Source organism: Myotis brandtii, unplaced genomic scaffold (assembly GCF_000412655.1).
Source record: "Myotis brandtii unplaced genomic scaffold, ASM41265v1 scaffold724, whole genome shotgun sequence".
In the NCBI taxonomy this organism is placed as follows: domain Eukaryota; kingdom Metazoa; phylum Chordata; class Mammalia; order Chiroptera; family Vespertilionidae; genus Myotis; species Myotis brandtii.
In genome coordinates this window covers 600945-628311 of record NW_005370857.1, presented here as the reverse complement: position 1 = coordinate 628311, position 27367 = coordinate 600945, and the positions used below count along the sequence as shown (strand labels likewise).

At 42.2% G+C, this 27367-nt stretch overlaps 1 protein-coding gene across 1 annotated transcript in view; it reads right to left on the bottom strand.

Annotated features, from left to right (window-relative positions):
• Positions 1–779: 779 nt before the first annotated feature.
• DGKI (diacylglycerol kinase, iota) overlaps positions 780–27367 on the bottom strand; it is a 325776-nt gene continuing 299188 nt past the window's right edge. Inside the window, exons 32-36 of the mRNA XM_014530144.1 lie at positions 18486–18523; positions 14888–15008; positions 5603–5639; positions 3863–3962; positions 780–1146 (exon numbers count right to left, since the gene is read on the bottom strand). Of these exons, the coding sequence (XP_014385630.1) occupies positions 1030–1146; positions 3863–3962; positions 5603–5639; positions 14888–15008; positions 18486–18523 (413 nt within the window). The 3' untranslated portion in view covers positions 780–1029. The remainder of the gene's footprint in view (positions 1147–3862; positions 3963–5602; positions 5640–14887; positions 15009–18485; positions 18524–27367) is intronic.

Below are 27367 nucleotides of genomic sequence, written 5' to 3'. Positions count from 1 at the left end.
CGTGGTTTTTTTTGCTCTGCAGTTGAAACAGCACTTAAAGTTAAGTGCTTCTGCAGACTAGCTACAGGCCTTGGCTTAGTCCGTCCATTTCCTGTAGCCACAGTTCCCACACGTGGTTTTTCTGCTCTGCAGTTGAAACAGCACTTAAAGTTAAGTGTTTCTGCAGACTAGCTACAGGCCTTGGCTTAGTCCATTGCTCACCTCTATTGCAGCAAAAGGCAAAGATGGCTACACCTGGGCAGTACGGAGCTGTCCAAACAGCCCAAGCTGAACCTGGCCTTTGTGGCCATCAGTAACAGGCCCGCACATGGGGCCAACCCCTGGGTTACCTCTCTGAGGTCCCCCTGAGAACAGGAGACTCCCATGCCACCTCACCATACCTCAGAGATACAATGCACAAGTTGACATTATCCATGTGGCAACTCCCAGCTCCCAGATGATGAAAAAGAAATGAGCAGGGAGGGGTGACATGCAAAAAAACGTCACTAAGTCATCCTGGTATATTTAGTCTTGGAAATGGAAGCAGTTTTACAGTTACATTTCTGCAGGACAACCAGAGGGTTTCAAAAGACCTTCAGTCAGTCTTGTGGTCTTCAAAGACTGAATGTAAAGAGAACAGATCGTATCGAATTTTTTCTGGGTGGTTACAGGCAGAATGGTGCGGTACAGGGGAAGGTGAATGCATAGGGGAGAAGGGAGCAGTGCCATTTATAGGAACATCCTTTGAATCTTTAAAATAAATGATACAGGTGAACACAGAAGTTCATGCTACTTGCTGGAAGCAATAAAGATCAAATTTTGTGGAACTCATTTTCCACCAATCTCCAGGTATCCTGCCTCGTCCTCTGTGGGCTATTCCATTCTGTTGTACATCTCGGTAGCCCTTAAAATCTGGTGGCATGGCCTCAGATGCTTGCAGGAGTGAGACAGATTTATGGATTCCATCAGCTTCTTCCAGGGGAGCTGCCCGATCGCCGGGAGGGCCCAGGTGATATGCTCGCTCAGGTTCTCTTTGCCCGTCTACCAGGGTCAAACAGTAGTTTCCAGGTCCTCATGGCCAATGATCTTATAGTTCTGACGGCTTTCTAGGTAAGCAGCCAAATCAGGGTCCCCAGCCTGCTGAGCTCTGTCTTGAGGTGTCTTACCCTGCAGGTAAAAAGGAAAGAAACACACACACACCTGGGATGAGATTTTTTTAAAGATCCACAGGAACAGAGATACTCAAAGATGACGCACTAATAAGGATATTTCCATGTTACCTATTTAGAGTTAACAAGACACTTTTCAAGCTATTATCTGATGGAAGCGAGATACATAAGCTCACGAGAAAGAGACCATCCTTGTGGACAGGTGGGGGTTCCCTCTAAGAAAGCATAGAGTCTAATCATAGGATCAGAGTCTACCTGAGTGCACAGCAGGAAACTTAGCACAGTGAGTTCTGGAGCCCAGACCCTCTCTGGAAGCAGGTGTAGAGAAATTACTCACTAGATAAACAGGGAAGCAGGCATTCGACGTCTAGGTTAGGACTCTTTCTGTTATACTAACTCTGGGAAGGGATGGTCATAACAATCTAAAAAGGTTTCTTTGCTGGTTTTCAAGATTCTCTCCCCTATTTATAACATTCTCATCTCTCCAAAGAGTGAGTTAATTTCTGACTATAAAATTGATGGGTGTTGATTAAAGAAATTTTGGAAAAGTAGAAGAGCATAAAAAAGAAATAAAAATATATTCCAGAACACTAAGATAACCATTGTTAACCTTCTGTGGAATAACTATTTTTCTTTTTCTATAGTTGTATACATAATTACTTTTATCAAAATTAAACCATATTTATATACTGTGGTTTAACATGCTTTTTCACTTAATAATATGTCAAACATTTTTATGTCATTCTTCTGCATCATGTTGAATGATTATATAATGTCTTGCAGCCTATTTTAATGCTATATGTGCATTTGTAAGTACACACACACACACAGACACACACACACGATATTTTTGAATGAGGCCAATGAATGGAAATCAGTAGTAAATAGAGGGAAGGTCTCATTCTTTTGAATGCTTCTGGATATTACTTGACACTCCTTGAAACTTCTAATTTTTGTTTAATAATATAGTCTTATCTATTTAAATAAGTGATATTAAGTTCTAAGGAAAAGGTAGAGGCATGATCATTGTACTAAGGAAATAGCTCTATGCATAAATGCACATAAGTATGACAAAAATTATCAAAAACTTCAGCCTTTAGATCAGTTAACATAATGGATAGTGTCAACCTCAATGAAGCCTGTTCCTAGTAGCTTCTAGGGGATGCAGGGCAGAGGATAAAAAGGAAATGATAGTGGCTCTGGGCTCTTTCTACAATTTTACTTTAGTTTGGATTTAATATTTATCCACTAGCTTAACATTACTATCATAATTTTATCCCACTTGTTTATGGTATTAATAGACTATCTTGTGCTTACTTCAATGTTAATGAAGTTGGAATTTCTATAGCTTCTAAATATTCAGGGAGATGGACAAGGGTGGGCCTTTGAGATTTTTTTAAGGAACTGTTCCCTATTAAGAGAAATTCTCAAGATATTGCTTCTCTCCAAAAAACCCCAGTAGATTCAGTCATGATGATCATATGTGATGCTCTCACCTAGCATCAAATTACAAAAATGGAAAAACAGAGGATCCCTGAAAAGGATGAAGAATAGGGATAGTACTTTGTATGGTAAGATCTCTAGAACAGAATGTTGGGTGTAAACTTAAGTCATACACTAGCATGTATAGTCTGACTTTATCAACTTAAAATAATGAGAGAGAAAAATAGACATACATGTGAAGTGAGATCATTAAAATTTTAATAACATATACGTCTAGAATGTAGAATTTTCTAGCTATTTCTACTTTCCTGTATTGTTTGCGCGGCTCGAGTTTTCTATGTGAGAACACACTCTATTTGTAATCACAAAAATAATACAGCTGTTTGTGTTTTGGAAAAATACACACACATACATAAAATAAAGTAGGAAGAAACCTCAAGGAACATGGAGCCCATTCATCTGATACAGAAACTTAGAAAGATGACACAGAGCAATCGGCTCAGGGGCCAGGTCTCCCGCCATCTTTTGTTTGTCCTCATCTACATATATTCAAATTCTTCTCTGCCACCCTCTGTGTTAAGTGGCTTGTCTTTCCTTGGAGTCTCCCCAGGGTGCTTGAAAATTCTCAGAGCTGACCAGGCTCCTCTACGGGGTTGATTGGTATTAACTCTGCTCTCTCTCACGGGCCGTATTCGTAGGTCAATGCTACTCCGCTATACCTCCTCCTTTACGCCAGCTCTCAGCACTTTCCTTGACTGCTCTCTGTAACTTGGAATGACTCATGGTGCAGCCTGACCTCCCATCTTGGAAGTGACTGGAAATCACTTTGGCACCCCAAAATGGGGCCACATAAATCACAGATTTTAAGCTACACTGGATTAAGCAGATGAAGGAGAAATCCCAAAGGGTCTTCTCCAAGGCTAGGTCAATGTCTGTGAACATAAGCCTGACCCCTCTCCCAGGGCTTTGGATCTCACCTCTCGGCAGCCTGGCTGCTGGCATCCGGCAGGAGGAGAACCCCAAATCCCAAGGCCAGCGCGTCCTTCAGAGGTTTATAAAGCCCCATAGGCGAGCACACACCCTCCCTTTGTGCTTATACATTTAAACTGCAGTTTCTCTAAATGAAGCACTTTATTTTTTCCTCCTTTTTCCAAAGCCCCCGGCACTTCCATAGGCACAGAAAGGATGCCTCTGCTGTGGGCATAAGTGAAGGCCACAGCGCCTGCGATGTTGCCCAGTGGGTGGATGTTTGCACTCACTCATCAAGTTACCTTGGAGTCCGTCTTTCTCAGAGATGCTCCTGCGTCCACCAGAAGCTGGCACACGGCCCGGTTCCGCTGGCAGGCAGCCTTGTGCAGTGCAGTCTCACCCCTAAATCAAAGATGAAATGGAAACCACCCATAAAGGGGCTGGGGGCCGGGGTGGGGGTGGAGGCTGCTGGGAGGGGGTGGTTTCATCCTACCCCTGCTGCTGATGTTCTTTCTCTGTCTGAGGCTGAGACCTGGCTGAAGGCAGGGCCCATTTGGGGGAGGTGGGGGAAGGGAGACTAAAGTGCCTTAAGTTAGTCATCCTGTAACCACAATATCTGACTCCAGCCTCTTTTTTAAACAGTGTTGGTTAATTCGGCCGAGCGATTTTGTTGTCAACTACTAATGTTTGATTTAGGCAGGACTCCATGGCACTGTTAGACTGATGTGTGCGGCTGTATCTGAACACTGGGAACAACACTCTGTATGGATACGCTGAGTGTGAGAGATGCTAGATGAAGCTCAGAGGGAACAGCGATGGGGAATCAGCGCCCCTCAGACCCATCACAGGAATAACTCTTGGGAACTCAACTGCAAGGAACCAGGCTAACACTCACTCTGGCCTACCTACTGGATTCAACTCCAGGGGCAGGTGGAAGTGGAGGGGCAGCCACAGGGGATCTGGGAGGCACAGGGGGACTTGGGGAGAGAGCTCAGAACTAGAGCTTTCCCCAGTCGGCAGCAGGCCCAAGACCAGCCAGCAGTCATTGAGGGAAGTGGGCATGAGAAAGTGGTTATTTCTGCTCCTTTAATAGTCAGAAAAGGAGGAGGATTTTTCCCATTTGGAATCCAAGGCTGAAAAGATACTTAATGCTAAAGTGTTTCGTGGAAAATCAAATGCAGACCTTAGAGCAGGGAACTGGGGTCAGTGGCGCCTGTCCTATGGAATGTGCAGTATGTGGACAAGCTCCGCATAGCAATGGGCAGTTTCTTCAGTGACGGGTAACTAACTCATGGCTACTCCCCTCCACCCCCGTCTTTCATTCTATTTATGTCTGTTTTTCCTTCACTATCCCCACTTTCGCTCCCTTCCCCATCCCACTCCAGCCCTGCCATTCTTTTTCTTCTTTTGAATTTCTTTGGAGTTCTCTAGTGCTTCTATATGGTTTTCAGGGTTAGATGCTTAGCCTTCTTTGTTCCTGTTTGGAGAATAGTAGCTATTTTGCTACCCTAGGGATGGGGGGAAGTTGAAAGAAAAAATTATCAGTTTGGGGATCATCCCAGATCCTCATCTGAACTGCAGAACATGAAAATGATTGGAGTTACCATATTCTCAGTTCTCAGGTGGCTGTATTATAGGCATTGTTCCATTCTAGACTTGGCAAAGAAGTTTCATTACATGCAAGAGAGCATTAGGGCTTAATTTTCTCACAAACCCCAGTTAACAAAGAGTTAAAAAAAAAAAAGCTAACTGTATTTTTTTAGACTTCTCAGCACCAGTGCAGAAGTATACTGCTTGTAGGAACCTCTAAACGATGAATCTCATCGACTGAGGGTGCAACCATTATGATACTTGCCATCAACTTTTATTGTGACTTTTATTTTTGATTTAGAAGATTAGCCCTGCACAGTTATAAATACAATAGAAAGTGGATGTTTTATCACTGACATGAAAATTATCTACTGTATGCTCTAGACATGGCATGTTTCTCCTAGATACGTTCTGAAGAATAATCTGGACTATGTAATAAAAGTGAGACTCACGTTTCGCTGTCTGCCATATCCAATAACTCGGAAGGTCCTAAACAGGAGGAAAGCGAGACATGCCCATCAAACATAAGTTTAAAAAAACTATTAATAAGAAAATCTATAGTCACAATGAAAATGCCTTGGAAAGCTGCATAAGAAAGAGCACTTGTGAGAGGGATAATGGGGCCTCCTCCTCCCCACCAATCTCCCAATCACCGCCAGCTGAGATGTGCAGAATGGGAGCCACAAAAGAGTGGCAGGGCCTCCGCCTTCCTTCCGGAAGCTTTCAATTGAGTCGAAGAAATAAAATCAACTGGAATAGACTAAGTGAGAAATAATTAAGTGGCTCCCTTGGGAGGAAGGGGACAATCAGCTGAGCTTTGTAGATTGTTTCTCATTCTCCAGTGGCAGGTAGTTTGGGATGGGGTCTTGTGCAATATAACAGTGAAGCGACAAGAGACAATAGATACCATGTGGTCCAATAGCCTTCTTTTAGAAATAGGGTGAAACTCTGTTTTTCACAAAATTTCCCTTCCAACACCTGGAAGAAATGTTCTGCATAAATATCAAATGATAGAAGCTTCATCATGAACTGATATGTTCTATGAGTTTGCACATTAGCAATGTTTTATATGTTCACTAATGAATTCATTCAGTCTGCACACACTGGTTGGAATGCCCACCTTCCCACTTGCAGCACCACTGACTTCCTCCCCAACTCTCCCTAAATCCCTTACCCTATGCAGCCTGCTGAGACCATTTCCTCCATGACGCCAACTATGACCCCACTCCAAATATTGCACCAAACGTTCTCCCTCACTTTATGCTTAGCCCTGTGTCCCATAATTGGGAAATTAATATAATGTATCCCATTGAGACTGTCCCAGACAAGTGTGGATATATAACATATAAACCATATTAAAATCGCTTGCTGATTTCTCTCTTCACAACTAGATTCTCATAAGCCCCTTGAGTTGGTGGCCTTGTGACTGGCATAGAGCCTGGTGCCAAGCAGGTGCCTAAATGTTTGGTTGAATGAATGAATCAAATGTACTTGAAAGTGGCAAACATGGTTCTAGGTGTTGAGCATTTTAGTCCTTAGAAATGTGATCCTGTTGATTTGCTCTCTGTGTTGTTGGATATCGTTATCATTGAAAATTTACTTATGTGATTACTTGCCACCTCATCAGAAGAAGGAGAAGAGGAGGTTAGGACTTTCTAACCATGAAGGTCATTGGGCAAGGAGAAGATGACAGGTGTGATGGGACTTTCACAAGTCACCCAAGAGCTACATCATCATCTTGGCTTCCTCTCTTTCACATCCATTGGTCGTCAAGGCCAGGCAAACCTTCCGACACCACGTCTGTCCTGTTTGTCTCCCTATTTGTCCTATTCCACAAACAGGCCTCCTCATAGGTCTCTGCCTGGAATATAATTAGCGTGAAGAAACGGTTACGAAGAAGACTAAAAAGCTCTTACGTTATTTAGATTTCCAGGTTTCCAATCTGTCATATTTATTGCTTACTTCCAAGTATTTAAACATTGAAGTTCATAGTCTTCACTTGGAACTACCTTTCCTCCATTTGTTCCCAATGTTCCAAAGTGGTCACTTCTCCATCACCCACATGTTTCTCAGGGCTTGTTCCCTTCCCTGTCCCTATTGAGAAGTCTTCCTTTTCTAGCCTCACACCTACATCTTAAAGGTTTGTAAAGCCTAGTCTCTGACAAGGCCTCTGAAAAAACCACCTTTGGCAGAAGGAATCTATCCCTTTTCTGAACTCTCGTAAAACTTACTTGGGTCTACCCTTGTACCATGTATTTGATTTTGTTGTTGTATGTCTTGTCCTCTTAAATCTATTCTTCTAAATCCCTTGAGTATAAGAATACTTTTACTTTTCACATTGCTTGAGAATCTACTTTACATTAAGGATTCAACAAAGATTTAACTCATTCATTTCTGTTCCTCAGTCCTGTGGTTCTAAGGAAAGGTGAATGATGACCCTCCCGCATCCCCCACCAAAGAAGTGCAAAGCAGCAGCGTGCAGTGGTCAGGATCAAAGGTTTACAATTCCAGCTCTGGCTGCCACTTAGTAGATCTTGGGCACTTTCATTTTATTTCTCACATGTAAAGAAAGACTGGTAATAATATGTATCTCATAGGAGTGCAGTGAGGTTTCAGAAGTTAATAAAAGTTATTTGCTTAAGACAGTAGCTGGCACACGACACACATGGCCTAAAGTTTGTGTCCTATTCTCTGACATGACACAGCAGGTCACACCACGTCAAGATGTTGGAACGTCAGTGAAGGAAAGCTATATAAAAGGGCCACTTCACTCCTACTTATATTAGTATATAGAGCCACCTGTGGACTAGAATTTTATGTCCTGAGAACCAAGGACTCCAGGCCTATTCAATTGCCAACAGGACACTTTCCACGAGGTCAGGAGCAGTGTTCTAAGGGTGTGTGCTTTTAAAGAACCCCTGTCACCTTCAGCAAACTTCTCAAGCCATCTATTTTTAAAGGACTCCTATGAACACAAGCCATCCAGCTTCAGTAGCAGTGTGTTCCCATCATTGCTGCGAATTGCATACTTAGGCCTTGCCCATTTCCCTCCTTATTCAGCACTCAGAGCTGAGACTATGATGGGTTAATGGCCTCTAGGGTCCCAGCCTCCATGCAAGAGACAGGACCCTGAGCAGTTTCATCTGCGCTAAAACTGCAACTATTTGGCACCCTGCAAGGGCGGACAAGGACGAGAAACGACCTTGTTCCTCACATTCTGACAAGAGTCGCCATACATGCAGCCAGCCCAGAGCCGGGCAGCCCATTCTGAGTAGGCTTGCCTGAGGCTGCTTGTCATTTTCCCTTTCTCCCCTCATCTTCTGTGGCTGATGGAGGTGCAAGAAAGAGGCACCGATGCTAAAACAAGATACATTTGTTCTTACTCAATATCTAAAGAAACCCCAGTTAGAGGTTTTGGGAATTTCTCTGGAATAATGAACTTAACCCAAACCTTCCTACTTCTCCCATCAACACACCTTCCCAGCATCGCAGAGAAACAAAAATAATCAAAACAGACCACAAAAGTTCTCCTGAAAAAAAGTAGATAATAAGAGCATCTGTGATTTTTGGAAAGTTAATTTGAGTCTCACTAATAAGGGAAAGAACAGGAGAAAGAGAGGAAATAATAGATACCAAAGGGGAACATATGGGTGTGGGTTTCTTTTGCATTTATGTGAACATATGTTCTGACTGTGGATACCATGCCGTCTCCCCTGAGGAATTTGGAGGAAAACCATTACATTGTCAGTAAAGAGCTCACAATTGTTCCCCGGATATAGAAGGGAACCTTGGCTCTCTGTCCCTCCCAGGGCTCACTACAATGTGCACACTCCATCCCATAGCTGATCTGCACCAGAAACAACTCTTAACCCTATTGAAGGAATATGGGGAAAATTTCCCCATGAAGTTTTGAGAGGGAGGCAATCACTGCCCTTCCACAGCCCTGCACCAGTTACCACTGGTACCCTGCACAGGACACTCACGTCAAACAACTCAGCATTGTGGTTGTTTGTCCATGTTTCACTGCCCTTTGCTGGGTCTTAGGAACATGGAGGGCAGAGACTACATCTTATATTATGTGTGAGTTTTGACAACTAACCAGATTTCACTATGCTTCAGTTTTTACCACCTGTCAAATAGAGATAAGAGAGCAAACTGTGTAGGGCTATTGTAAGAATGCAATGTGTTCATACATATAAAGCATCCTATATAATAAAAACCTAATTTGCAAATCAACCGAACGGCAGAATGATCGGTCGGCAGGGGGCAGGGCTGGTGAGTGGGCAGTGCCACGCCAGCCAAGGCGGGTGCCAGTGGACAGAGGGAGGGGACAGCAATTGGGGGGCGGGGGGCGGTGGCAGTGGTGGAGGGAGGCCACCGGCAGCAGTGGCGATTGGCCCAGGGGAGCAGGCCTAAGCTGTCAGTCGGACATCCCCCGAGAGCTCCTGGACTGCAAGAGGGTGTAGGCCGGGCTGAGGGACGCCCCCCCCCCCACCCCCCTGCAAGTGCAGGCGGTGGCAGTGGTGGAGGGAGGCCACCGGCAGCAGTGGCGATTGGCCCAGGGGAGCAGGCCTAAGCTGTCAGTCGGACATCCCCCGAGAGCTCCTGGACTGCAAGAGGGTGTAGGCCGGGCTGAGGGACGCCCCCCCCCACCCCCCTGCAAGTGCATGGATTTTCATAAACCAGGCCTCTAGTTTAGAATAATAAAGATCAGCAGTGATTGTTACTATAACATTTTTTTCTCAAGAGTGGGGAGGAGAGAATTAATTTTTCAAGTGAATGAATGAATAAATGATATTTTAAAATTAATGTGGATCCTAACCAAATTCTTGTTTCTTCTCAGAGCAAGATCCGTAAATGGAACATGGATTCAAGAGACTGTGCTTTATGGGAAATGGTCTGAAAAATGAGAGAAAGAAAAATATGGGGATAGCCATATCAGTGTTTACGGGTGAAGGCCAGGGAATAGGAAAGGAAGGAAAGCTTGCAGATCTCCCAACACAAGAATGTAAACTGCGTGGTGAGTAGTCAAACCTTCCAAAATGCAGGCCCGCTGCCCAGTGTCCACTCCATAGGCTCTTCCACTGCATACCCCGGTTCTTAGGGATGCAGCTTTATCCACATTGCACTTTATTATATATGATGTGGCTTTGTCACGTGCATCTTTTAATTTGCTTCCCACACCAAGGCATCCAAATCCCCTTTGCTATTCCTTCCACCTCCCCACGGCCTCTCTCTGTTCGGACCTCATTTCCCATTAGTCTCCCTGACGCTGCCAGCAGACCATTCCAAATCCTCCAGTGGCCCAGGACAAAAGCTGTGCAGATTTGGGGAGAGCTGGCACTGGGAACTCTAACAGCACCGTCATCCTGTCCCAGCGGGATGGTGGTCGTTTCTCTCGGGGAACCAGAGGCAGAAAAAGGGGGATAAAAAAAGAAAAGAAAGACTGAAGGCAGAAACAGAGGGAAGACAAAATAAGCCATTGAAATCAAAAAAGAAATGCATGAGTGAGATTTCTATCAGGAAACACGGTAGGGGGCAACAGGGTGGGAGTGGGGAGGAAAAAAACAAAACAAAAGAGCAAACATGTGCAGGGTGGTAAAAGACAAACCACACAAAAGTCCTTTCCAGGGTAAAACCAGGGAGGAGGGAGCGGGTTAAAAAGATGGTTGAAAGGAGTTGAAAAGCAGGAACCGCTGGGGGGATTCTCAGCTGGAATCCCTCTGCATCTTCCTCTCCCCACCCTGTCCCTTCCTCCTCCTCTTTTCAACCCTCCAAATGCCCAAATTCCAGTTTTTCATAAAGGAAAGCAGCATGTTGTGAATTTGAGACAAGAAGTCCCAAAGAAGATGCAGGAGGAAAAAATTCAAGCCTCCTGTGGTTTTTCAGAACATAGCACACATCACATGCCCCCAGGCCCCGGCCCGGTTTGAAAAGAGTCCTTAGAAGAGAAATACGTTGCTGAATGTGGTGGCTGGGAGCATAATCTCCCTGGAATCCTGTTCAGGGGCTGTCCTCCTGATGGGGGACCCCACGGCTCACCATAAATATCCAATGAAGAAGACACAGCAGAGGGGAGAGAAAGGACAAGTAAGCAAACAGGCCACATACAATTTCCATCATGTGCCTTGACAAGAAAGGGCCCCTGATTTCTCAGAAGCCTTGTCATTAAAGGCATCTTTATGGTCAGGTTTTTTTAAAAAACAGTTTTTAGGATTTAAAACTCATATGAAGCCACAGGAAAGGCTTGACCCAAATTAAAAACAAAAAAACCACTAAAACTTTAAGAGAGGTTCAGGCTTCAAGACTAGGAGGAGGGTTCCTCTTGATCTTTAGCACAGTGTAAAATCTTTCTTTGCTTTTAAAAGAAGTTTATGTGAATTCAAACTGCTCAGACCTATCTATAGAGCACAGAAAGGGCCAGGCTTCCCATGTACTTATCTCTGACTTCAGGAGCAGTATAATTTAAAGGGGTCTCTATCATTTATCATAGATGAGTCGTTCTGCAAAGATGATTTTCCCCGAATACACAGGTTAATACAGATTGTATCAGTAACTAAAAATATTAAAACAGACAACAATAAAAATAGACGAGCTGAAGTGCGTAGCTGTTAAGGAACCTGGTGAATTAGGCTGATTATGTCCAAGGATTTTTACATCCATACTCCTAAATAAACAGATTGAAGTTAAGCATGAAGTTGGCAATGCCTATCAGGTTGATGAATACTAAAATCAAGTGTGATACAGTTCCCACTATTTGGCTATCGTGCTAAAAGTTGAAAAATTGCCATTTATCAAAAAGGCAGTGATCCCTGGACTGTAAAGCATAATAATATTTTATTTTCAAACAGAAGGAATGGATTTGCTTCACTATCTCCACCGTCTTTCTCTCAGGTCCATCAGAGATCCTGGTGAAGCAGGGAGGGTATAAGATGTGACCATGGGAACTGTTTGCCTGTGAGTGACGTTGGGGTGATTACAGGAATCTGAAGTTTTTTCTCATGAGCACAACTATTAAAACAACTTGTTTACAAAATCTAACCAAGAGAACTGGAAAAATAAGCACTCTCCCCGAAGGAATTAATAAATTCCTTGGTGTCCTTCAGTTTTGATAGAGAGCTGCATCCTGTGATACAATCTTTGCAGCAGATACTGAAGGTGGAAGAGAAACTCCCTAAGTATCTAATGTCAGGCTTTGGTCAAAGCACTGAGACTGACATGCTAGCTGGACTTCATGCCAGGCAAAGCATGTGTGTACCTATTTCTCATTGGGCTTAGGAACTTCAACCCCTATGAGTGTGGGCTACAATGGGAAAAGTATTAGAGAAATACCATCTCTAGTCTCATCACTCATGCCCCTGGGAAGACTCAACTGAGGAGAGGGTTTTCGTTTGTTTTTAGTGTATGTATCAAATATTGCATGGGACATACCTATGCTAAAAAGGGGAGAAACTTGTTTAAGAACTTGTGATGTTAAAGAACTGTTATTGCTAAGCAACCTTAGGACCCAGAACCAAGGGAAATATAAAAGCTGAGCTCCAAGGATTTCAGGTAGATCAGTAGTTCAGGACATTGAGAAGGCAGGGTCATCATTTCCAGGTGAAGAAGATGGAGAACAGGGGAGGGTGGTAGATTAAATTAGGACACAATTGATTTGTAGCTCCTTCCATGAAGCAGTGGGCTCTATTCCCCCCTCCCTTTGTCGGGACCAGCTCTGTGACTTGTTTTGACTAACAGAATGCTGCAGAGGATGCAGAACTTTCCAGTCCGGCCTCAAGGTGTCCGGAAGCTTTCATTCTCTCCATTCTCTCCTCCTGAAACCCTAGGACCATCATGCTGTGAAGAAGCCTGAGATGAAAAACCAGGTACAGAGAAAGACTCAGATGTCCTGGCCATTCCAGCCACCCCAATGAGAGCCCCAAACATGTGACAGGGTCTCTCTCTTCTGTACAGATTCAGTCAAAATTGTAGCTGGTTACAGCCTCGTGAGTGAGAGACCCAGGGAGACGCCCACAGGTAACGGATACAGAGAAGAACCTGGAAGTAGGGGAAGTGCTAGTTCTTCAGGAGAGGTAAAGCAAGAGAGAGGGAGAGAGGGTTCCTAACCTGTGTTATCACTCAACTAGGTATCAGTGGCTCACCTAACTCCAGAGAGGGCACGTAAATATTGAGTAGCCTAAGCACTCAATCTCATTGGGTAAAGGGCAAACTAGAAAGAAATGATTGAGAATGATCTAGAAGACAGCAACTACAGCCAAGCCTGCATGGCTTAGAGGTTGTGTTGATCTATGAACCAGGGGGTCACAGTTTGATTCCCGGTCTGGGCTCTGGCGGCCTATGGATGATTTTCTCTCATCAATGATGTTTCTATTTCTCTCCCCCTTTCCCTTTCTCTCTGAAATTTATATTAAAAAAAGAAAGAAAATGAAAAACAAAAACAAAAACAAGATGGCAACCTTACAAGACCCTTGTAAAAAAAAATGAAAAAAATAATAAGATGGCAACCTTACAAGACCTTTGTAAAGATTCGATGATGTATTTAGTATAAGCATCTGGCATAGAAATGTGCTTGATAATGGTAACTGTGTTTTCTATTTGTAGCTTTGCAATATGACTTAAAACATCTATGCAACTATTTTAAATTTAATTATGCCTATGATGATGATATTTTTTTTCTTTAGCCTGCAATTGCTTGAAAACAGTGACTGTATTTTATTTGTATGTGTGTACTGGTCTACAACATGTAGTTCTTATTAGGCACTCCACAAATATTTTTTGAATGATTAACTGAATGAATGAATGAATGAATGAAATAAGATGTTTGCTAAATTGAATTAAAAGAAGAGCAGGAACAAGTGTGAATATCTACTATGCTTTCTATTTACAGCCCAAATTTGGATGCAAAGTGGGTTGGCCACAGGCTCACTGCTAGGGCTCACAGCAAAGCTTCCAGGATCTCTCAGAGCTAAAGACTATTCCACTCTCTCCTGTGAAAACAGTCAAGCCAGGCAGATCCCCCCCCACCCCCCCACCCCTTATTCCTGTTCTTTGTCCTAGAAACACTATAAACAAGGAAAGCTGTTACGAATGGTCAAGATGTGGTATTCAGCACATGTGTGTATCCCTCTGAAGGGCTTTTAGAGGAAAATGCTAAAAACTGCAAGCTGCTTCCAGCAAATGATATAACATCAAATTAGAGATGCAGGAGGAAGCTGCCCGGGAGGTGAGCATGTCCTGCCGCAGAGGATGTGAGGCTACCAGACGTTTCTGAGAGAATGAAGTGTGACTTGAGTTGAAAAGATGAATGAGATTCAAAGAGCAAAAAATAAATAAAAGACTAGAAAGACAGGATAAATACTCTCATTAATCCTGAGAATGATTGGCTACAAATATAGATTAGATACTTGTCCCAACCAGTTAACTTCCCAAAACATAAAAGATCTTCCCCAAACAATAAAGCATATTATCCAGGCTGCATTGGTTTTTGTACATTATTTTTTTAATGAATACACCCCCAAGTACCCTGTAATGATCTTGATATGAAAATTATTTCTACTCATTGACTGGCTAAGAGTACCCCATGGCTGAGTGGTCTACTACAATCCCGCTGTCTCAAATAATCAGAGAGAGTCAGCTAGAAGTTGGAGAGCATTTCCACCATTCTGAAGACGGCCTGGGTGGAAGTCAACTTACTAATTCAATCTGTTTCCTGGGTAAGTGATCTTGTGCCTACTCACCGTGATCAAGGATATATTTCACAATTTCCCCGTTGCCGGTTTTAGCTGCATGGTGAAGGAGTGAACAGTGGTCTGGTCCCTGAATTAGCAGACTGCCTCCATTTTTATAGCTTTCTATTAGCTGAAAAAGAGACAGATAAAAAGAAGCTCAGACTGAGGCCGGAACAAGGGAAACAGCTCACTGGTGATAAAATAAGAACAATGCAGCAAACCACAAATGTTTCTAGCCTCAGAGGACACAGAAACGTCAGAGAGATGAAGTAATCTTCCTCGATTGTGTGATAACTCAAATAGATGGCCAGTGTCTCACTAACTCCTGAGAGGGCATATGGGTGTTGAACATCCTAAGAAAACTGAAATATAACGAATCACTTATTTATTTTCCTGTGTGTTTTTTTCTTCTTTCTTTTTCTTGTCTGGGCACTGGTGCCTGTTCCAAGGGAGTGGAGGGTGGAGAAGAGAATAAGTTTTCCTACTTTGGCTCAGCTTTTTCTTGAGCGAAAGAATAATTATAGGCAGGATTAGTGTGGTGTCTGGTAGGAAACTCCTTTCCTGTCCCTCAGTTTTTCTTTAATCTCTAATAAACCTAGCTCCATAGAAGCTTCTTTCCATTTCCCTGTGAGAGATCACTGCACGCGAGCACACAGCATACACACACGCACACACAGGTATAGCTCCCTTCTTCATCCAGGTCTGCAGCCGAGCCTGCATGCATTCTGTTAATCACCCAACACCTACTCAACAAGGCTAGAGGTGATCTGCAGGATGAGAAAACGATTCAGAGAAAATAGTAGTAGAAACTCAAAATACCTAAAATATGAAACAGACTAGGGGAAAAAACAGATTTTGTATCTTGAGAATAAGGTAGCTAATGAGGACACAGTCTAAGTTTATGAAATATTAAACATTATAGAAAGTGTAAATGGGTCCCTATTCTCTAAACTATGAGATATCAGGATAAAAAGAGCCTCTTGGAGCTTCTAAAATGTAGTTTTAGGACAAATGCCAAACAAATAACCCAGCAGGCAATAAGCAAAAGGAATGTGTCTACCACCAAGAAGTTAGATGGCATATTATAAAAAAATCAACATCTCCTACGGTTCAAAGTTCAAGCTTCTACTCAGATGCAGCCATAGCATTGTCATGTGTCAGATGCCAGGGAAGCAGATGAAGACAACACAGCCACTGGCCTCAAAGACCTCACAGTCCATGGGAGAGACAGATGTGGAAAGAATTATACCGGAATGGGGAGGACCATGATGGGCTACCATGGGGCACCAGGAAAGCATGAAGTGGGGGATGGAAGACGTCCTAGGAAATAGATTCAAAAAAGAGTAGTTGAATGGAAATCAGGAACTTTCACCCTACACAAGGGCAGTAGGAAGAAGCAGCTAATAGTTTTCTGGTTAAGAGAAAACTAAGAGAATCCTGTTCTGTTTCACTGCATTGTCTCACAGTGACAGTCCCTTCCCTGGAACAGGTCCACAAGGGATTCTGCTCAACAGAGTAGCACAGACCCAATCCATCAGCTGCCTTGATTCTGCCTTTCTGTGGTGTTTTTAGACACTGAGCAGTAAGTTAGTCCTTGGGCATCTCATGCAGCCCAGCTGCTCAAGACAGCTTTCCCACTGGGATGGCTCCTGGGGTCTTTTGTTTTCTGCTGATTTGTGCATTCTCTCTCTCTCTCTCTCTCTCTCTCTCTCTCTCTCTCACACACACACACACACACACACACACACACACACACACAGCCAGTTTAATATTTAATATTGATTTTGCTTTCTACATGGAATAGAAAAATGAAAGAAAATGGAGAAGAAAAAATGGGAGAAGAAAAATACTAGGAAAAAAGTAAGAAAGAAAAAGAAAAGAGTAAAAAAAAAAAAACAACCCACCTAACTCCCCTATATTTCATCTCTCAGAAACAAGGTATTCTTGCATTCTTTCTTAGCCATTTTGGAAATAATTGCAAAGATAATATAATAAGACAACTGGCTGAATATAGTTATTTCCTATATCTCAAATAATTCTCTATGAAGTACAAAATATTGTGGCGATATACCCACAGACCTGGAAAATTCATTGCCTAGACTAAAATCACGTACAAAATAAAATGAAAAGGTTTCAAATGCACCATTTCCAGGATTACATGTTGAAAGATGGCTGTTTATCAAGATGCTTGCAACTGTCTCACCAACTGTTTTCTGCTAGTGACCTGTTAAAAATGGAGCAGAGGGCCAGGCTGTCATAGCTCAGTGGTTGAAGCATCGACCTATGAACCAGGAGGTCAAGGTTTGATTCCCCGTCAGGACACATGCTCCAGGTGCGGGCTTGATCCCCAGTAGGGGGCGTGCAGCAGGCAGCCGACCATTCTCTCTCGTTGATATTTCTATCCTTCTCCCTTCCTCTTTCTCTAAAATCAGTAAAAACCTATTTTAAAAAATAAATGGAGCACAGAGGGTCTCAGTTTATTTGACAGTTGTGCCTCAGAAGAAACTGTATTCAATGGCAGTGCTTCTTAGCTTTCTTTAAGGCTTTTGGTTTCTGGATCTGCAATGGCACCATCCTCCACAGGCTGGTGAGGAAGGCATAGCCTGGGCCCTTAGGGAGCTGCCCATATTACAGAGCCGATCAATGCCAGTGTGAGCTTTACAAGGATAGATGGGCAGTCATAAGTACCAATGCCTGAAAAGGATATGGGACCAACGATAGCTTTTAGAATAGTTATAAACTGTATTATACTTTATAACAAATATTTACATTTCTACTATGTCTAGCTCTTAAAAATACACAGACTAACACTATGCTAATAAAATAGCCAACACTTTAGAGTCCTTTCTATGTAATAGGAATAGTCAAGAGCTTTACTTGTCTTATTACATTTGATCCTCACAAAGTGAAGCGAGAGGCAATGCTATTATTCCATTTTAGAGATGATGAAACTGAGGTACAAAGACAAATAATTGTTCAAAATCATGCATATAGGGAATGGCAGGGCCGAGATCTGAACCCTGGCGGTCTGACTTCAGAATTGGCATTCACTCTAGAGGTAGTGGTGGACACTTCCTTCCCTCTGAATTAAAATTCACCAGAAAGCAAAAGAACAAATTAAACTGTTTTGGTTTACCATGATTCCCAAAATACAAAACTGTAATAATGTTGGAAGACATAGGCTCTGGCCTGAGGAATGTATTTCTGGTTGTTGACCAGATAATTCTTACACATGCATTTATTTCAAGACCTGTCTAAAAAGAAATCTTTAAACTTCCAATATCAGCTTTCAGAGAACAGGAATTCTGGGCACTGTGAGCACTGTATCCTGGGGACATGCAGTCCATTTTTACTAGTGAAGGCAAATTGCATGGTTATCTTACAGAAACCTTTTGCTGTTAGGAAGCATGGAGATGCTGGGAAGACTCCCCTAATCCTCTCTGTTTAATTCTCAAAAAAAAAAAAAGCATCCTTCCTCTTTCTACTCAGCCAGCACAGGCAGGGGGTCTGATAAATGACATATGGGCTCATGAAAGTTTGGTGTGAAATGATGTTGACTTAAAGTTCTTAAAAATCAGCAAAAAAATTTGGTAGGAAGATGTCTTACCTTCATAAGATCACCAGTTATTACTGCCTGCAAAATTGCTGTGAAAGACAAAAGAGAGATGTCTCATTAGTAGAAGACCCTCTCCTTAAAATACTGAAAAGGTCTGGATCCATATTTCGCATACATAGTCTACAGTGGAGGCAGGGACCAGGGAAGGAGAAACATGCCAAAGGTTGAATCTTGGAATAGACTAAGGTCTTCTTTGCAGCCCTTCCCTACCTGCGCCCCATCCCCTGTATAATTCTAGAGCCTACCAGAGTCCCCTCTGGCCCTGGTACAACAAAGAGAACATGAAATTTGGAGTCACACAGATTGGGTTCAGATCTTAACTCTGACACAAGCTGTGGAACACTGAGTGAACCATTTAACCTCTCTGAACCTCAGTTTCCACATCTGTAAAACAGCAAGTCTAAATTTTGTAGGAATCCTGAAGGGATCAACTAAATCATATAAACATTTCTAACTCATCCACTGATGCCTAATCATCATTGGTTTTTGTTCCCCTCTTTCCATTTCCTTCCACTCTGTCCTCTTGGGGTTCAAAAAATCACCAGTAATTTGTTGGTGTGTTTTGTAATGATAAATAAATACCCACTGCTATGGAAATAAAGGGGACTAGAAAGAGTGAAGAGGAACCACATATATTTTAATTATGTTTTGAAGAAAATAGTCATGTGTTAAGCATCTAATTCAATGGTGACTCTTACAGAAAGAATTCTAAAAGTCTTGGTTAACCTGAACTAATTGTCCTTGGAGGAAAAAGAGAAGAGTATGTGCATGTCATGTGGGGCGTAGAAGAGGAATGAGAAAATATGACTGATAAAAGAGGAACAGAATATACCTATGTCTAAAGGCAATTATGGTTTCTAGAGGGATTATATGCAATAGGTTGGAAATGGTGGCTTTCGAAATATAAATACCTAAAACTACACCAAAGATAGATTATTTTAGGCTTTAATGTCACAAAAATTTAGAAGAAAATAATGTATTTTTCAAAGTGTCAATATGTTGTTCTTGTTTGAGTAGTCTCATTATAGGGTTAGCCAACAATTCAGTATCATGCATCAAAGTACATGGAGCCTTTGACAGGCCCTGAGCAAAGCCCTCCAAACTTCCATACGAGCATTTACGAGCCCTGAGGGACCAGAAGCAAAGGACCATAGGCATGTTAAACTCATTCACTGGCCCACGACGCAGTGCCTTCCCTCTGATCAAAGCAGAAGCCTTGAAAACCCACGGAAATGATGAGGGCTGCTTGAACACGGAGGAAGAAGGAAGAAGAAAGAATAGAGGAAAAGGGGGGAACAGGAAAGAGAGGGAAGAATGTTTCCATAACAAGCTGTAAGCAACATACTCATTCCATCTCCCTAAGGCACATGCACAATGCTGTGTACATCTCAATGCACAACAGTTAGTTGTTGGACGGGCTGAAAAGATGGCAAAGAGAAAGGAGAAAAGGAGAGAGATAAAAATAAGACAACAGGAGTTAATAAAATATTAGGTCAAAAGAACCTAAGAAAATGTGTCTCATTCTTCATATTATGGATGAACACTGGGGTTCAGAGTAAAGTGACTCTCTTGGGGCACAGAGCTAGTGGTCGTCCAGTCATCACCATCATGCAGGTCCCTGTGTCCAGTCCAGGTCTCTATCTAGTGCCCTCTGTGAGCTCACAATGCAAGGTCTACTAGAGGCGTATAGAAAATAGAAGAAAATAGTCTCTATAGGTTATAAAGCTTATAGTGTTGTGGAAAAGGCACTGGATTGGAGTCTTAATTCTAATATCTTTAATTTACTAGATAAGTTTAACAGCTGTCCTGCTCATCTCTCTGTAGTAGGGATAAAACCAACAAAAAAGCTTTATAAATAGATATGTAATATTACCAGAGGGGTAGCTTTCAGGACTTTTGAGACTATACATGAAAATGGCATGCAAACACTTCAGAAAGGAGCCTAGCAACAGGGTAAAATTGTTGTGTGGAGTCAAGCAGACATAGCTCTGTTAATACAGTGCCCATCAGGTGAAGGCACAGCTGAAGGAGCCAAAGGGACGCTGTGTAACTCCAAGATGTAAAGCCTACCTCAGAGGCAGGGAGGGAGAGGCCGAAGAAAATATTAGTGATTGAAAGTATAAGAAAACAAATCAGCTTGGACTTTTATGCTACAGGATGCTCTCTTCACTGAAGTAGATTACCCATATTAGGAAAGAATTGAGGTAAGGGAAATTGCCAGAGCGGGCAGTTAATGCAGAGCTGAAACTCACACACTTGTTCAAAGCTGCATACAGACTATGGTTTTCAAGATCATATTAAAACCTTTCCCAGAAATTAAAAGAAAAAAAAGAGAGAAATAGAGGAAAAAAGTAATAAAGGAGAGAGAAAAGAAAAATGAATTCATTAACTTAAAGCACTTGTGTAATAAAATTTGGTGTAAGTAATAAATCAAGACAATGAAGGAATTCCCCAGGACCAAGTCTATTTAAGTAAAAAGTAAACGGAAGGAAGGAAGAAAGGGTGGAAGAAAGGGAGGGGAGGAGGAAGGAAAGGGGGGAGGGAGGAAAGGATGGAGGAAAGAAGAGAGGAAGGAAGGAAGGAAGGAAGGATGGAAGGGAAGGAAGGAAGGAAGGAAGGAAGGAAGGGGAAGTAGGAGGGGGATTTATTGGCTAACTTTGGAGTTCAAAAAGAGTTTCTTAGATGAAGTAAAGCTTAAGCCAACTCTTCCATGATAAGTAGAAGTAATTAGCAAAGGAGGTTTGGAAAATTCTTGCAAAATAAAGGTAGGATATGAACAAAGACCTGGAAGTTACAAGTCATGGTGTCTGAGGGAACCTGCAAAGAGCTGCATGTGAGCACGTCTGAGGTGGAGAGTGGTCTCAGGCCATGGGCCACAGTCGCAGGGACCACTCCAGTGAGCACCATTTATGTCAGGAGAAGGCACTTGGACTTTATCTCAGGGATGAGACGCTATTGAAGAGTTAAAAGTACATGAATGTTCTTAACCATGCCAGTATGACTCTGCTCCTCCCCTCCTAGAAACCTGCTCTCAGCTCATGTTCTCCAGATTGCCCACATTATAGTCCCCTTCAGTTTCTACCCCAGACTCATCACAAGCATTGTGATTTATGTCTGTTCATTTCCAACAGCCTCCCAGCTTAAAGTCCACACGAGCAGGTAGAAGATCATATAACAGAATCATAACCACGAATAATTTCCAATTGCACTGGAGATAGAAAGCATGAATATTTATTTTAAGTCAAGCAATACACCCAAGGGTAGCTATTATGCAAACATTATTAAGCACAAGGCCCACTTCTCTCTCCTGATTAATGTCCTTCCCCATGAACACTGTTGTTGAAAATTTCCTCTGCATAAAGAAAGCCTGAATCCATTAGTCGCAACTCCAGATAATAACCTTCTGAAAGATCGAGCTCAAAAACAAATAATTGAGTTGTTCTGATTATAGTATTATCCCTTATTATTTCTTGAGCTCTGAGCTTGCCTTCTTGCCTTTTTTAAAACTCCTTTACACTGAAGAAGCAATGCCCCAAGTGCATAGAAGCAAAAGAAGTCAAATTATTAACGGAACAAAAGGTTGATAAGTAAATGAATAAATTCCTGGACAATTAACGTCACATAAACTTACGTAGTTAGACAGAAATGTAAGGGGGTAGAGAACTGAGAACTGTGTCATTTTTAGAGGTTAGAAGTTGAATCATTAGTTCACATGAAATGATTTCTTTTTGCTTCAGTGCTATGCCTTCCCAAAAATGGCTATCCAGTAAACATCTCAAGGCAGAATACTAGAACTGAGAAGTCCAGATGGCCAGGAAGGAATCTGTTTTCAGTCTCTGTTCCTGAGACCTGGATTCCCCAGAGTCAAGACATCCTCAGACATCCATGCATGGAAGAAAAAAATGGCCTCTCCCCTGGAATCAGTGTAGGGACAAACCAGTCCACAGGGCCACTGGCTGGCCTGCCTGCTCCCGCCAAGCCAAACCCTGTCAAGGATGTGGAAATACAGTGGGGCCTTGACTTACGAGTGTCCCGACTAACGAGTTTTTCCAGATACGAGCTGTCTCTCAGCCGATTTTTTGCTTTGAGTTTCGAGCTAAAATTCGGGTTATGAGCCAGCTTCAGATACCCCACCGCTAGTTGGCGCAGCGAACGTCACAGTGAACGCCACAACATCAGCCCAGCATCAGGTGTCTCACTCGTTCACTTTAATGATTTGACATACGAGTAATTTGAGTTACGAGCTCGGTCACGGAACGAATTAAACTCGTAAGTCAAGGCCCCACTGTATAACTACAAAATACACGTCATCCTCTCAGGGAACTGACATTTTGGCAAGAAATCCAAACTAGGAAGGGATATATTGTAATTGAATCTAGACTTATACTGACTGAGTTTAAGCCATTAACTAGATATAACCTTGGGTCAGTTACCAAGCTTCAGTTCTCTTATTAGGAAAATGGAGATCAAGTGGGTTCTTTTGAGCCTCTGCCTTGCAAATAAGCTCAAGGAACAGAGAATCTGACCATTACAGTCTTCTGTGTAGAACACCATGGAACGCTGATTTTTTAACCCCATTACACTGAGAAAGCACCGTTTTGCATCTGTGAGATGAGGTTAGACGAAGACCAATTACAGCTCTAGAATTTGGCGTAGGACTACTTCCAGAGGGATAGTTTACAGCTGTGATTCTTGCTTTGCAGATGAAAATATTTAAAAACAAAACATACACAGAACTTGGCAAAGCCACAAATATGTTTGTAATTCTCAATAAATCAACTGAAATAACTACATTATTATATATCAAATAGAGTTTCAATAAAATAGAGTCTATTGAAAAATTTTAATCTTTCAGGTTCAGTTACTTTCAAATTTTTAAATAATTTTATTGCCAAATTATCTTCTCCTAATGACAGAAATCACCAAAATATATATTTTTTTTAATTCTGGAAAAAATTAAAAGTAAAAACAAAAACCATTGAACAAAGAGAGGCTTGTGGAGACTCAGGGGGCAAGATCAGTTGACTCATTGGGAATCATAAATATATATCTAACTTTGCCAAGTTCTGCATATATTTTACTCCTAAATATTTTTATCTGCAAAGCAAGAATGACAGCCTAAAATGACCCTTTCAGAAGTTGTCATATTCCACATTCTGCAGCCGTATTTAGCCTTAGGCTAACCCTCTCCATTCATAAATGAGGAAACTGGGCCTTGAGAAGTGACTTGACATTTCCAAGGTCACACAGTTAGAATCCAGCTCAGGAAAAGAGAGACTTTGGTTATTTTATTTTTTTGTTTCTTTTATATTTTCTTTTCTTTTATTGTTTCTAACCTCTGGCTCACAGTTCTTTCCACCATGCAATTTCTCCTTGGTTTAACTTGGAGCAGGATGGACAAAAGTGAAAACAAATGGCCCCAAATAAAAGTTTCATGAATTCATCACATACAAAATGAAGTCAATCTGTGGCTTTCAGTGGCAATTCTATTATGCCAAAGGAGACACCGAATAGTGAGCACACCGGGGCAAATGCTATGTTTACATTTTTCTCAAGCTCAACATCACTGGAGTCTTCATACTTTTCCTTTATTCAAAGTTACTTACTGCTTAGCGACCAGAAAGCTGGCGCTGACAGCTGCCCAAGCACCCACTTCTGTGACATCCATATTCTGCATAGATTTTCCATAGCAGACTTATTTTTCTGCTTTATGAGCAGCCAACACCCACAGTACATGAGCAACAAACTGTGAAGGCTTAGCTCCCCAAAATGAAATTTAAGATAATCATCAAACACAGCAAAGGTAATCTAACACACACACTGTGATTATGCTAATTAGGCATAGATGAGAAACAGTTTGTGAAAATGACTGTAATTAATATTATTCTGCATAGTCATATCAAACAAGTCTAAGATGAGGTGAGAGAAAGGAGCATTTAAATATTTCTAAAGACCTCTACATTTTAATCGAGGCCTAGAGGAGGTTTTGAAAGTTGATAATAAGATATGTGTCAAGTTATTTGTTAATAATAATAGGTTAAAATTCTGAGAGTTTTTTTATAATATAGAAAAGTTCCAAGATTATTCTTATAATAACAAACACATTTGTATCAGTTCTCTATTAGCAAACCATCCCAAAACATAGATGTTTAAAACAACAATGATTTATTTTGATCAAAAATGTGCAATTTGGGCTGGATTCCGCAGAAACAGTTTGTCTTTGCTCCACCTGGCATCAGCTGGGGCAGCTCCACTGAAAGCTGGGAGATCAACTTTCAAAATGGTAACTGAGTGCTGGCTTCAGCTGGGAGCTTTGGTTCCTCTTGTGTGGGTTTCCTCAGGCTGCTTGGGCTTCCTCCTGAAATGGTGGCTGAGTTTCAAAAGCAACCTTCATAAGGAGAGCCTAATGGAAGTCATGTTGCCTTGGAAATCACATGGTATCACTACTGCTGTCATCTCAACTTTGCCCACATTCAGGAGAGAGGACGTAGACCCCATATCTTAATGGAAAGAGTGTCAAAGTCATATTGAAGAAGACTGTGGGATGGATGATAAGGCGATGGCCATTTGGGGAAAATACAATCTGTCTCATCACACCTGTGCATTGTGATGTCCATTGAGTCAGAGGATTTGCTGACTTCCAGGGAGCACTGGGAAAAGGCCACAAACAGGAAAAGGCCTTTGCTACCTGTGCCACTGTAGGAGTGTATTTTGCATATAATATCATCTGTTTTATGTCCTGAGTATCTCAGCAGAAAAATAAAAGAGGCTGAGAACTGCTCATCTGAAGGACCAGCTTTTTGCAGCAGGAAGAAGAAAGGTAAGAAGAAGACCAGGCAGACGGACAATTGTAGAATTGAATTAGGAATTCTATCTAAGGGAGCTCAATCCAGAATATCCTTTTAATAATCAGATGTGAGAGAAGAGACTGCTTGGCTGGAGGAGGCAGGAGAGGAGGGAAGAATCACCCACTGAACTCTAGTCCTTTAGCCCTCACACTCAGCCTACCAGCTTCCCCTCCATCGCCTAAAATATGGAGGATGCAGAGCACACATCTGACAGATCTTATTATCCTCTTATCATCATTGGGATTAATCCATCAGTGGCAACTAAAAGGCCATTCAATGTGGCAGTGGTCTAATATTCAAACACCACCTGTGCCAAATCTCTCTTAAAGTATAACCATAGATGGGAGACAAGACATAAATAGGTTTTGCTTCTGTCTAATGACAGAGTTAATCCTCCCCTTCAATTAGTCCCTGCTAAGTGAATGTATGAATGTATATGGGTTCTTTCCATCTGCCGCAGCAATCCTTTTGAAGCTACTATTAGCATGGAAGAGGTTTCCTGTTTGGAGAAAAAACAAACATCTCCCATTCAGTGTTCCCTCCTGGCAGAAAAACTCCACCTTGTTGCCAGAGGCCTGGGACAGTTCCCTTCCGAAACAGTCCGTTCCCCTTCCCTTATTCACCCCTGGAATTGGCTAGAAACAGTGCACGGACCAGATGTCTCTCCCCAAATCCCATTTGTTTATGTGTTGTTGTGAAATTGTTCTTTGGTTGTTTCACGTACCCAAGTCCCATCACTGCAATTAAGCCACAAGCACGAGAACCGGGATTTGATTGATTATTTTTTCTTTGTTTTATCCAGACTTCATCCTTCACTAAAAACTTCTTAGTACAGGAAGTATGTGAAGTACTTAATAAATACTTGGTAGATACTGGTGGCCTGGTGATTCAACTGGCTGTCATTTCAATATTCTTTTAACCCTGGATCAAGGAAGATGTTCCAGGAGGTAAAAGAGACCCACTTGACTGGCCCCTGCTGAACCTAGTCATCAATTTTGGGGTTGGAAATGTTTTAAAATCTTTTTGGTATCTAATGGTGCTTATCAGATGCACTGAAATACCATTGCAAATATCTCAACAGACCAGAACTGCTTATATTACGCATCAAACCAGAGTCCTATACTAAGCAATAATGCATGCTACTTCCTAGAACATCAGTAGCAAGCTTGGATCAGTGTTACAACAAATTTTATGGGTTAATTTTTTTTTAATTTTTTTTTTGAGCATTAGGTGAGTGAAGACAGGTTCACAGGTTCAGGGGCCAATTGGATTCACATTCTTCCACTGTCACAGTATGTTACTTTCATCCAGTTGTGTAAAATTTGTGCCAACAGTCAGAGGGGGACCAGAAAGGTTGGGGAATATATCTTCTTAAGAATCTACACAATTGAGGAGAAACCAAGATGGCAGCATAGGTAAACACCTGAAATTGCTGCCTCCCACAACCACTTCAAAAATACAACTAAAAGACAAAATGGACATCATCCAGAACCACAGAAAGGCTGGCTGAGTGGAAATTCTACAACTAGAAGAAAAGAGAAAAGCACACTGAGATTCAGAGGAGGTGCAGAAGTAAAGTGCAGAGGTACGAAGGTGCACGTGGAAAGGGCTGGCAATTGAGGACATAAATTGCTGCCTCCCACAACCACTTCAAAAATACAACTAAAAGACAAAATGGACATCATCCAGAACCACAGAAAGGCTGGCTGAGTGGAAATTCTACAACTAGAAGAAAAGAGAAAAGCACACTGAGATTCAGAGGAGGTGCAGAAGTAAAGTGCAGAGGTACGAAGGTGCACGTGGAAAGGGCTGGCAATTGAGGACACGGTTGTCTTTTTCAGTCGGAAGGGAGTCTCAAGCTCCCGATGGCTCTGAACGCCAGTTCCAGGAGAGTCTCTGGGGACCCAGACTCATACGGGGAGAAACCGGACTGTCTGGCATTGGTCGGAACTCGAGGGCAGATTTCTCTCAGAGGTGCTTGGGGCGATTACCAGGACACTGAGACGAGGGGCCTCTTAGGGTAGG